This window comes from Genypterus blacodes, unplaced genomic scaffold (assembly GCF_046128005.1).
Source record: "Genypterus blacodes isolate CSIRO-AG114 ecotype Tasmania unplaced genomic scaffold, CSIRO-AGI_Gbla_v1 ptg000003l_1, whole genome shotgun sequence".
Lineage (NCBI taxonomy): Eukaryota > Metazoa > Chordata > Actinopteri > Ophidiiformes > Ophidiidae > Genypterus > Genypterus blacodes.
Genome location: NW_027466817.1, coordinates 2709233 through 2722222, shown reverse-complemented (window position 1 = coordinate 2722222; position 12990 = coordinate 2709233). Strand labels below are relative to the sequence as shown.

General features: G+C 45.3%; 1 protein-coding gene across 1 annotated transcript; it reads right to left on the bottom strand.

The window, feature by feature from the left end:
* Positions 1-2802: 2802 nt before the first annotated feature.
* Positions 2803-3792, bottom strand: LOC142992165 (trace amine-associated receptor 13c-like). The gene has a single exon (XM_076142492.1). It carries the CDS (start codon positions 3790-3792, stop codon positions 2803-2805), a length of 990 nt encoding a protein of 329 aa, XP_075998607.1.
* Between the last annotated feature and the right edge of the window lie 9198 nt (positions 3793-12990).

The window sequence follows — 12990 nt, the reverse complement described above, 5'->3', positions numbered from 1 at the left end:
TGGCCAGCCGTGTACGGGACCAAGTGAAGCCAACAAGAGTGTAATGCACCCCCCGAAAGGGAGAGGATCTGGTTTCATGATATCTTGGTATTTTTATGTTTTGTATGTGTTTTATGTTTTTTATGGGTCTTATTTATTTTATTGTATTTTATGAGTTGGCTTCTTGTATGCATGATTTCAAGCCCTGACGCCTGTCTTTCACCGTTTTTACCAGCATGATCTTATTACTATTATAATTCTTTCATGTATTATATTGATTTATTTATAATAAGGTAGTGAAGAGATTTTAAGGGGCAGAGAGATGGGGCTAGGGACACAGCCCGCTGGGAACGGAGATGACGTTTTTGAACCCCCAAGCAAGCAGTAATTTCAGTTGTCTTGTTTTATCTTGTACATTGATATATTATTTATTCTTTTATTTGTTTGTTTACTATGTATTTTACTTATGTATGCATGTTATGACCTCTGCATGTGGCACCTACACAGACAACTAGCACTTATAGCTCCGGGGGTGTAACATTCTGTCAACTCATGCCAATTCCTGTTTTGTTTTGAAACTCATTGTCTTGTCTCTGTTTCAGGTGTCTTCACTCCCTACTCTCCTGTGCTTCTTTGTCAGTGTGATTACCTGCCTCCCCTAATGTTGTTCACTTGTGTCTCGTTATCTCTTCCCCCGTCTGGTATGTATACACCTGTGTTTTGTGTGCCCTTTGACAGTTTGTTATTGTTTGTGGCTTCCTAGTCTTCCTTATTCCCCGTAACAGGGCTCCTCTTTTGATCCCGAGTTACCCGTGTACCGACCTCTGCCTGAACAAAACTGTCTGTTCCCCCAGCCCTTGTTAACCGGCCCACGCGTAAACCTGACCTCGCCGCCTGTCTACAGCCCCTGACCTACGCCTATCCCCGACGCCGCCTCTTGCCCGCTCCACTGGACACTTTTGTCTGCCTGATTAAAGACTTTGTTAGCTGAATCTGCACTTGGGTCTTCTGTTCTGTGCACTCTGACATGGGGGTGGGGGGTGCCTTTGTATGAGGCCAGCACCTGTTGGAGAGGGGGTGAGAGTCATTGTTCATGATGCTACGTAGCTGCTTGCGCAGTCAAACACTGGGAATTGGATGAAACTAAAATGATGATTTTAAATAATCATTATGGGGAAAGGTTGGTGTTTTTATTGATTAGGCTGGATTCTTTTAGTGAGGTGGATTTCGGCATGGCACAAACTTGGGCAAAAAAATGATTTGGTAAACATGCCGCCATTTTTAAAGCGAGGGAGGCCATTTTAACATCCAGAGAGGAGCCTGTGCCTTGCCGAGATCCGCCTCAGACACCTGACGGAATTTCCTCCGCTGTCTTAGGTTCCCCGGCAGCCTGTGGAGAGGAGGCGGCTGTACCTCCAGAGACCCTGCTACAACCCACCATCACAACCACACACCGAACAATAACACTTGAGGCGCAGGTGACTCGTACACACAGTAGTGCAGGCACCACGCTGTCCACACGTCCACAGCCACAACAATTGTCCCCAACAAAAAAGCATAAGAGCAATGTGGCTGTGGACGATTTGTTCTTTTTCTTGCTCTTATTATGTTGATCGTTATTTGCACCAATTACCAAAGCAATTTCCTTGTAAGTGAAAATCTAATTGTCAATAAAGCTTTCGTGGCCCCTTTATGTTCTCCTGTGTGTTTCTCGCTCCCCATGGCAGTACCCCTTGCTTGATCTCCTGTGTGTACCGACCTACACCTGCACCTGACCTCGTCTCAACCCCTCGAACCTACGGCTGCACTTGACCTCGTCTCTCGCCGCCAGCCATCGGACTGACCCTGCATGTCCCTGACGCCTTCTCTTGCCCACTCCTTTGGATACCTCTACCCAGCTTAATAAACACTTTTTGCTCAGTGAATCTGCGCTCTGGTTCAGCTGTTCGTTATCTGACACTCCTAAGATTTCCTTTTTCTCCATCTAGATCAGGTTGCATTCATAGCATCACCTCCTAGGGTTTCCATCTATCTATCTATCTATCTATCTATCTATCTATCTATCTATCTATCTATCTATCTATCTATCTATCTATCTATCTCACCCCTATTATTTAGATTCTTCCAGGACATCAAAGGCATATAACATGAAGTCTCCACAGACTGAACACACCCAAATTGCAGCAATGTTTAGAAAATTTGTTTCTTCTTGCCTCTATTTGCTGGCAAGATACCACTCTACCCTCGAGAAAAGTGACATCAAGCACACAATTTAGAAAAGATTAAGTGCTCTTCAGTCCACACAAGTTTATTTGCTATTGACCAGGTTACAAACAAATTGACAACCAGGACAAATTCATACAACTATCTCCAGCAACTAATGGCAATGTCTTTATCGCAAAGTTTTTTTTTAAATTAATGAAAAATCTCATTCTTTGTGGATCACAAACACTCACCCAAGTTAGTCCTCTAACTACGGAGGAAAGGTTGCCAAAGTGTGGATCAGTGTATGATTTTTCACATCAAATATGTCCAAATATGTTTAATTTGACAGACATTGCAGTGACTTAGGACTGCAATATGCGATTTTTTGAATCAAAATACTGTAAAGTAGCTTTGCTGTTGTAGCGGAAAAGAGCAATCATCCCACATAAAAAAAGGCTAAAAACCTAGGGAATACACCACATTAAATTAAAAATAACAGCGAAAATCAATCACCTCTCCCTAATGTGGACATTTCACCGAGGGCTTCTTTAACTGTTTATCCGTATAGCTGGCTCAGATCACATAAACGTATTGCTGTGATTGTTATGGTTAGGATTTTTAAGAAATGTTAAATGTAACAATCAGTTTTAAACATTTTCTGAAACAAGGATAAAACAGGGCATAAATAATTGGATTTAAGGAGGAATTGAAGTAAGCCAACCAAATAAAGGCTTCATAGACTGCAAAAGGTGAGCTGAAACCAGAGAAAGCATCAATTACAGTTATTATGAAAAAAGGCAGCCAACAAAAGATGAATACACAGATCACAATACTCAGAGTCTTTGCTGCTTTGTGCTCTGATTGTTTAATCAACCCTCCTTTTCCTCTATCATTCGAATTCAAAACATTGCTTATATCTTCAATCTTTTTTACATGCTGTTTAGCCACAAAAACAATTTTAGCATACAGGCAAATCATGACAGTGCATGGAAAGAAAAAGCAGATAATACTGTCCAGGACTCCCGAGAGAGAGTTAAACATAAGATTACAGCTACCCAGGCAGTTTATAGATTCCATATATTCTTCTATTCCTGCTACATTTCCCTTTGAATACAGTAGCCCAAAAGAATATGTAGCAACCAATGCCCAGCTGGCACCTACCATAATCCAGGCCACTGACATTGTAATTGTGCTGGAATAATGCAGAGGATTGCATATTGCTTGATATCGGTCCACAGCAATGCAAATTAGATGGATGACAGAGAGACTAGAAAGAAACATGTCCAAACTGGAGTGAAGCAAACAAAAGGCATCTCCGTAAAACCAACAGCCATCAACAGCCCGAACGGAGCTGAAAGGCATCACAACAGCACCCACAAGCAGATCAACCAGAGCCAGAGACATAATCATTACATTGGTAGGCTTATGCATGTGCTTGAAACAGGCTACTGACAAAATAACAACACCGTTCCCTACAACAGTAACCAGCATGCCTGCACCAAACACCAAATAGAGAATCACACAAGTCCCCACAGTCAACTGTATCCTGACACAAGAGGCATTATAGCCTGGAAAACAGTACTGCTCTTCAGAAAGACTACCCGTCATTGTGCATCAACAGGCGTATGCAAACAATCTCACCTAAACGTTACAGTGAGCTATTAGGGCTAGTGGGAGAACATTGTCTGGGTTAATATAGAGACCTCTGTCCTGCAGTCAAAGGCAAATAGCCTCGTCAATGCCTACAAATAATCTCTTGACACACTGATCCAAGCAATCACAGTCTGTTTCATCTCTATTCTGTCAAACATTATTTTTGATTGGGCAATGGGCAAACATGAAATAAACAAATCAATGTGTGGAAACATTTGGCATTTGTTAGGCCTGTAACCAGGTTAATTGTACAGTAGGGGGCAAAGATTAACTAGATAGCTTTTAGTAACTTTTTTTCATAAATAATTACATCTAACTGGTGTTTTTAGTCGGTGTTTTGTATAAAGTCTCATCTTTCGGTTTTTGGTCCATTGATCATATTCTTCATCCATTCCTGCTCCAGTAGAGGAACTTAATTGTCTGGTTCTAATTTCCTTACCAAATACTGTTGCCCATACATTTGATAAGGTGTTACATATGCCTCTAAAATATGACAGTTTACATAATCGTGTTGTTGAAGTTAGATGAATTGATATTCAACTTGTTTCATTTAGTAAACTGCATCAGTATTGCAACAATATTGTGACTGTGGTGACTGAGGCAAGAGGAAATTCACATCACAGGGAGAAATGATAAATACATAATCTATATTGAACACACAAATGCATTAAGAATGAGTCCATGAACCCTCAGGCCCAAGGTCAGAAATAAATCCGAAACAACTTTTTTTGGAATTGTTCCACTACAATAAAATTGTAAAAGCTACAGCTGTTACACACTGCAAGTAAAGAAAAGTAGAAAAAAACAACACCAGGTATTCCACGGACCCACCTACAATACATAAAACAATAAATTGAAAATGCCCCAGAAAAAAATCAAACCGACAAAGTTTTTTTTTTTTCAATTCGTTTTTATTGAAGCAGATATTGTACATGACATTGTGCATACAGGTGAAGGGACTTTTGGAGATCATTTTTTATATAGAAAGAGGGGAAAGAGGAGAGATAGAGAGAAGGGAGGCAGGTTGTGATATCCCTACTATTGTTGTTGAACTTTATACATAGACCCTGAGGTAAAATACAAGTGGGCTAGAGTTGCAATGAAGTCATAGGGTACATACAGAACTTACAGGACGATGTCAAACAGCAATGTAGGTTAGAACAAATTGCATCATAGGTTGTGATCGAGAGAGAGAGAGATAGGGGAGAAACAAACAGGAAATAAAAAAAAACAGAGATGGCATTCCGCCCCAAAACCCCACCCAACCCCACAGTCATACAACCCCGCATTCACACACCCCCGTCCTGGACTGCCTGAAATGCAAAATAAAATGATAAAATAAAATAAGAAGGGACTGATCTGTGTTCTGGTAATCAGTCACTGGCATAGTCTGTAGATCTGTGAAATAGGAGAGGAAAGGTTGCCATCTATGAAAGAATTTATCAGTGTGGTTCCTCATAGTGCATTTGATTTTCTCGAGTCTAAGAAAGTACATTGTATCCTTAAGCCATTGTGAAATAGAGGGAGGGGTGAGGGATTTCCAATGTAGGAGCATGCGTCGCCTGGCAAGCAAAGAGGTGAACATGATGATTTCCTTTTGTGGGGTGTTAAAACGGTGTAGGTCATAAGGAGTACCGAAGATGGCATTATAAGGGGAGGGTTGAATTTGTATTCCCAATATGGTGGACAGTGTGTTGAAGTAACCTGCCCAGTAGTTGAGGAGCCTGGGGCAAAGAAAAAACATGTGGCTTAAGTTACAGTGAGGGATCAAACATCTATTACAATTGTCATCCACGTCTGTGTACGTTTCGGCCAATCTGGATTTAGAGAAGTGGACCCTGTGCACAACCTTGAACTGGATAAGAGCGAGACGGGCACAGGATGAGGCAGTATGCAGATTGCGTATGATATCGTCCCACCAGTCTATGTCCAGATGGAGTCTCGCGTTCAGTCTCCCAAGCAGCCCGTGTTTTCAATTAGATAGGTGCCCGAGGTCCAGAATACGGCTTTAAATCTCAGATATAGTCCCACTTGGGTGAGTCCTGAACGATAGCAGGTCTTCCCACATGAGTTGAGGGGGAGGAGAGGGGAAGTTTTGGAATTGGCTGCAGGCAAAGTGTTTGATTTGCAAGTACCTAAATAATTGGTTAGCAGGTAGTCTGTGTTGAGTTGACAGCTTGGCGAAGCTGTTGAAACTGCCATCAGAGTACAGGTCAAGGAAACATTGCATGCCTTGGTGGTGCCATGCTGAGAAGGAAGAGTCCAAGAATGAAGGCGAGAACAGGTGGTTGTTGCGTATTGGACCCAGGGGGGAGGCGTTTATGAATTTAAAGTGTTTCCTGAATTGGTACCAAATCATTAGAATATTACGAACAACAGGGTTCTTAGTGAATTGGGAGATCTTGGTTGGGAGGGACGAGTAGATCAGGGCAGTGGCGGAGGAGCATGATTGGGCTTCGAGCCTGCACCAAGGTAGCTCGGGTATTCACCCAGTAGCGGAGTTTGTCAATGTGGAATGCCCAATAATAGGATTGGAGATTTGGAAGGGCGAGACCCCCACTGAACTTACATCTTTGTAGTAGTGGTTTGCAGATCCTTGGAGGCTTCGCACCCCAGATGAAGGCGCTGATCATTTGGTGTATAGGAGTCAAAGAAGAGTTTTTGGAAGGAATAGAGGAAGAGATTGAAACAGGTAAAGGAATCTCGGCAGAATGTTCATTTTGATCACGTTTATTTTCCCAATCAAGGAGAGCGGTAAACTGTTCCATCTAAGAAAGTCAGTTTTCACGGTTGAAGTGAGCACGGTGAAGTTGGCGGACAGGAGGTCAGAAAATGAACGGGTCACATTGATGCCGAGATACTTAAACCCCGAGCTACTGGGGTTAAAGGGGAGGTCTGTTTGGCGGAGTTGCAAACTTAAAGTGTTAATGGGGTAACACTCGCTCTTAGAAATGTTGATTTTATAGCCAAAGAAACTGCTGGATGTGTCAAGGATGAACAGAACCGCTGGAAGACTAGATATGGGGTCAGTTAGGTAGAGCAACAAGTCATCCGCATGTAGTGATAGTCTGTGTTCGATGCCATTACGGATAACACCTTTAAAGAGAGTGGAAGATTGTAATGAGATGGCCAATGGTTCGATGGCCAAGGGCAAAGAGGAGTGGAGATAGGGGGCAGCCCTGGCGGGTCCCCCGTTGTAGCGTGAAGTAGTCTGAACGAATATTGTTTGTGTGGACACTAGCCTGTGGTGATGAGTATAATAATCTGATCCAGCTGCTGAATTTGTCTCCGAAGCCAAATTGCTTCAGTACTGCAAATAGGTATTCCCATTCTACCTTGTTTTTAGGCTTTTTCAGCGTCCAGGGAGATTACAATCTCTGGTGAGGATACAGAGTGAGAAGGGTGCGAGTGTTAAAAAATAATTGTCGCCCTTCAAAAAAGCCATTTTGTTCTTTCGAAATAATAGTGGGGACGACTCTTTCCAGGCGAAGAGCGATCGTTTTGGCCAAGGTATTAACATCAGCGTTTAAAAGGGATAGGGGTCTGTAGGAGCCACAGGCGGTGGGGTCTTTGTCTTTTTTGAGGAGGAGTGCTATTGAAGCTTGACGCAGCATGGGCGGGAGTGTACCTTTCTCTAGTGATTCATTAAACATGGCCAGGAGTAGGGGTGCGAGTTGAGTGCTGAATTTCTTGAAAAACTCTATGGGAAATCCGTCAGGGCCAGGTGCTTTGTTGGATTGCATGGCTCTGATTGCGGAGAGTAGTTCTTCAACGGAAATTGAAGAATCCAGAGCTATCACAGTGTCGGAGTTGATGATTGGGAAATTGAGGTTGGCAAGGAACTGAGTCATCTCTGTATTGTCTGAGGGAAACTCAGACTTGTAAAGGGAGAGGTAGAATGATTTAAATGTGACGTTTATTTCCACGGGGTCAGTGGTGGGGGTGTTTGATTCGGTGCAGATCTTGGGTATCAGACGGGAGGTGGATTTTCTTTTTAACTGGTGTGCTAGTAGACGACTGGACTTGTCGCCATGTTCATAGTAAGTAGCGCGCGATTGTAGTAGTAGGGGCTCGGTATCCTTGGTGGTTATAAGATCAAATTCGGTCTGGAGGTTAAGGCGTTTCTTGAGAAGTTCTGGGGAGGGGTCGGATGCGCACTGCTGGTCAAGGGAGAAGATGGCAGCGGAGAGATTTTCAACCTTGGTGTTGTATTTTTTCCTGGAGTGAGAGGAGTAGGCAGACAAAGATAAATGGATATTGTGGTGTGTTGGGGACTATGGGGGACAGGGTTTTCCCAGCATGCCTTGGGGCGGTGTGTGTGTGCTGTGAGTGACCTCATGCTTGCCACACTGCTATGGTTAAGTGATGACAACTGCTGATCATTAAAGGCTGTCGTTGAACCTAAATCCCGAAAGATGGCTGCCTTATTTGGAGAGATTCAAGACCCAATACAACCCATCCATGCCATGAAAGGAGCAAAGCCAAAGTTGGTCAACAGCAGAATAAAGAAGGGGAGGGAGCAAGGGGTAGGAGCCACAGACCTTCCGGATGGAGTCAGCAACTCCAGACCAGTGAGGGTGGGGCAGCGACGAGGGACTCTGCATGGGGCGGCTAAACCGCGGCTACAAAATACATGGAATCTTCCCCTCTCCAGGCTACGTCAGAGGCCACACCACTTCACCTGATGACTGCCAGCAATGATGTACTGACAGCCCCACGTGTTCCCCGAGGAGGCCCCCAGCAGAGTGCAATGAGGCTGCCTCACTACAAGAGCCACCTGAGACCTACCTCATTCAAGTACAGCTGGCTGCACAGTTCGATAACTGGGCAGCGCAATAAACAGCAATCCAACTCCTAGAAGTCAAAGCTCTGCAAATCCTCATTGACCTTCGTCCCGAGCGCGTCTGGACTGGAAAGCTGTTGAGAGAGCACTTCAGCATCAATTCGGCCAGCATGTTATCATTGACGACGCCCGAGACAAGCTGGTCAGCCACCAGTGGATAAATGGAGAAAGCTTGGGTGCCTACACTGCAGACATCTGCCTCCATGCATGACAGGGCTACCCCACCTTCGATTAAGCTGCATCGGAGGAGCTAGCCAGTCTAGCCTTTGCCTGAGACCTCTAGCCATAGTGACTTAAAGAGCACATCCACCTAGCTACACCAAAGACTTTGACTGAGGCCCTAAGTGAAGTAGAACGAGTCTAACATGTGGCATTCCCCAAGTATGAGACACCAGGTCCACCAAGAAGGCCTTGAGGGGAGCGACGTCACAGAAGTCACCTGCCAAGCTATGGGTACCCCTCCACAACGACCAACAACGATGAACGCACCAGAATGCTAGGGGGAAAATCCCTCTAGGTGAAGGGGTTTGGGGTCATTGTCCTGTTGGAACACACAACTGCATCCCAAGGCCAAACCTTCTGGCTGATGATTTTAGGATCTTCTGAAGAATTCGGAGGTAATCCCCAATAACACCATGCCTACCATCAAGCATGGGGGTGGTAGTATTGTTCTCTGGGCCTGTTTTTCTGCCAATGGAACTGGCGCTTCACAGATTTCAAAACACAGGACAAGATGTAGATATGTCCTTTATGTGCTAGCACTTATCAAGAGAGTATTCTTGACGATGAAGGGTAGACACATAGGGGTTTTCAAGTGGGCACCCTCCTTCTTTGGCGTTTTGTTGATGAGCCCACAACGCCTCGGGAAGGCTCAACAGTGACTTCTGGCGTCCCAGTAGCCCCCCCTCTGTGTCTGCCTTGCATGCTACTTTGGGGCCCAGCAGGGGTCTTTGCCTCTTTATTCAAAGCCATTGGCTGCTTCCCTCTGCTTCCTCTGACACAGCTTTGACAGTTAGGCGCAGGCTTTGGCTCGGACTCCCAGGTCTCTGAGCAATCTGATGGTAGATGTTGCCACAAATCCTCTGCACCCCACTTCCACAGGGCGGACATCAGGGTTCCAACCACGATGTTGTGCTTCTGCAGCTAGCTCGGCGTAGCGGAGATGTTTTCGCTCAAACACCTTGTCCACTGAGTCTTCCCAGGGTACAGTGAGTGCCACAATGAAGACTTTCTTGAGAGAAGGGGACCAGAGAACCAAGTCAGCCCTTAGGGTAGTGGTTGCAATCTCCGGAGGAAATACAAGTTGCTGGCCTTGCTCCAGTCGTGTGGGGCTGCTCCTGGTTACTTTAGCCCCCTCACACAAAGATGGTTGTTTGCAGGGGGTTGGATCCTGATGGTGGTAGGGAGTTGGTGGCAGCTCGTTTGTCTTCCAAGGTGGAGGCAAGGCCCTTTAAAACTTGTTTGTGATTCCCGCAATGCCCCGTGATACCACCTTCCAAGGCTTTTGACAGGCTGCTCAGATATTGTTGGTATTGGGACATTTCCGATGAAGAACTTACGGTCAGAAAGCACTCCCTTGACGATGGAAATGCACTGTGACTTGGATGGTTTTATCTTCATACGGGCCTGTAACGTCCCTGTAGTGACTCAGAGGGGAAGGGCGCAACATAAGGCAACAGACTTAGGTGAGGGTGCAGGGATACAACACCAGGAAACAATATCAATTAAATAATGTTTATTTTAACAACAAGCAACACAGGGATCAAGGAGGCCTGTTAGTGGCACCAAATAAAAATACAACAGAAAACAATACCCCACCCCCTAGCAGGTGCTAAGCACCCAAAAATACAGTGGGTGGTGCTCACCCTAACCTAAGGTTTCTAACAACAGGTAAACCTACGTGATGCAAGATGTAGACCCCAGGGTATCTTACTGTCCTCACTTGTCCCTGCGTGCAACTCAAAAGAGTTAGCAAATAATTCAAAAGGTAGGAGCTCAACAACCATACCATACCAAACCAAGAGTGGAACAAGAGAGGGGAACTGAAGACCCACTGAGCCACTGCCCCCCCTGGTATATATGGTGTGGGGATAGTTGATTGGTGATATGGAACAGGTGAGTGGCTAAATAAAAAACCCACATGAGAGACATGACCCCCGCCCAATAAATAAATACTTAAACAAATAAAATGAACCTGGGTTCTCTCCCTTTTCTTCCAGGGGGCCCCAACTGTTGTTGGTCATGTGCACGGTCAGCCAGTAATTTAAATTTGTTAAAAATGTTTTCATCCCCGAGCGGGGTTTGAACCCGCCGGCCACACGCACCAACATAATAAACTTAACAAAGAACTTCCTCCTTTTGGGCCCAGAGGAGGAGCTGCTGCTGAAGAGGTTAACTTTCATCCCTGCCACAGTTCCGAGACACAGCGGGAAACTCGTGAGGGACATCCACAGATTTAATAGGAAGCTAAAAATCATGGACTATTTTGTCTATGGGGATGACACAACAACACAAACCATTTATGCAACACAAACCATTTATGCTCCCAGGGAGGCAGTAGCTCAGTGGGTAGAGCTTCCGCTTGGGAACCGGAGGATCGCCGGTTCGAGTCATTGCTGAGGTGCCCCTGAGGAAGGCACCGAACCCTCAATTGCTCCCCCCTCTGCAAAAGGGTGGTAATGAAAGTCGCTTTGGAGCGTCTGCCAAATGATTGTAATGTAATGTAATGTATCACAGTGGGAGCCAATTAATAAACTCATCACACATAAACAAATTCTACACAGTCATCCTCATCCCAATGCTGCAGGACAAGCTCTCCCAGCTTCACGTGCCCGACTCCACCTGCAGGTAGATCACAGACTTCCTGACTGACAGGAAGCAGCACGTGAAGCTGGGGAAACATGTCTCTGCTTCACACTCGATCAGCTTCGGTTCCCCTCAAAGCTGCGTTCTTTCCCCCTCTACTCTTCTCCTTGTATACAAACAACTGCACCTCCAGTCATCAATCAGTCCAGCTCCTGAAGTTTGCGGACGACACCACCCTCATTGGACTCATCTCTGATGGGGAGTCCACGTACAGGCAGGAGATTGACCGTATGGTGAATTGGTGCGGGCAGAACAATCTGGAAACAAAGGAGATGGTCGTGGATTTTCGACTGAGCGCAGCCCCACCCACCCCCATCATTCTGTGTGACTCCCCAATTGACACTGTGGAGTCTTTTCGTTTCCTGGGATCCATTATATCCCAGGACCTCAAGTGCGAGCTCAACATCAGCTCCCTCACCAAAGGATGTTCTTCCTGCGGCAGCTGAAGAAGTTCAGCCTGCCAAAGACAATGATGGTGCACTTCTACTCTGCCATCATTGAGTCCATCCTCACCTCCTCCATCACCGTCTCATACGCTGTGCGGAAAAGGTGATCGGCTGCAACCTGCCTTCCCTCCAGGACCCGTACGCCTCCCGGACCCTGAAGAGGGCAGGCAAGATTCTGGCCAACCCCTCCTACCCTGGATACAAACAGTTTTTAACCCTCCCCACTGGCAGGAGGCTGAGGTCCATCAGAACCAAAACCTCACGCCACAAATCCAGCTTCTTTCCCTCTGCAGAGGGCCTTATCAACAAGGCCCGGGTCTTCCACTGACTTCAGAACAAACCCCTGCACGTTCACTTTACTTTACTCAACAGTATTCAATTTAGTTAATTTATTACAATAAACCCCTGCACATTTTTTAACACTTTATTCAACAGTATTCATTAAGTTAATTTATTTCATTTAATGTGTTTTTTAATTTATTAATTCCTGAGCTGCTGTTCGTATGTGTTGTTTTAAATGATGTTTCTTGTTTTTTTATGTTATTTGTAAGCACCAAGGCTTCATGGCCAAGTAGTACCAAAATCAAATCTCACTCCCACTCAAAAGACTGCAATAAAATCACTCAGCAATAACCCGGACATCATTATTAAACCGGCCGACAAGGGGTCCTGCATTGTGATCATGGACAAGTCCCAATACATACAGGAAGCGCAGTGACAATTAGAGAACACACAACACCACATCCCTATAACACACTCACTGCAGACACGGTTACTAAATACATGATCATGGAAGTAGTGGACTCCTTGTTGGCTGGCAATTTTATCACTAGGAACCAACACAACTTTCTACTCTACCCGGACACACCATGTGACCAGCTGTTCTATCTCCTCCCCAAAATCCACAAAGACCCAGAGAAGTGGACTGTCCCTCACGAGATTCCCCCGGGGAGACCTATCGTCTCGGACTGTGGCAGCAGAGCAGCAAGACTATTTAAG

Coding starts and splice junctions, on each gene's coding strand:
- LOC142992165 (XM_076142492.1), bottom strand. CDS start 3,792: ATGACGGGTAGTCTTTCTGAAGAGCAGTACTGTTTTCCAGGCTATAAT.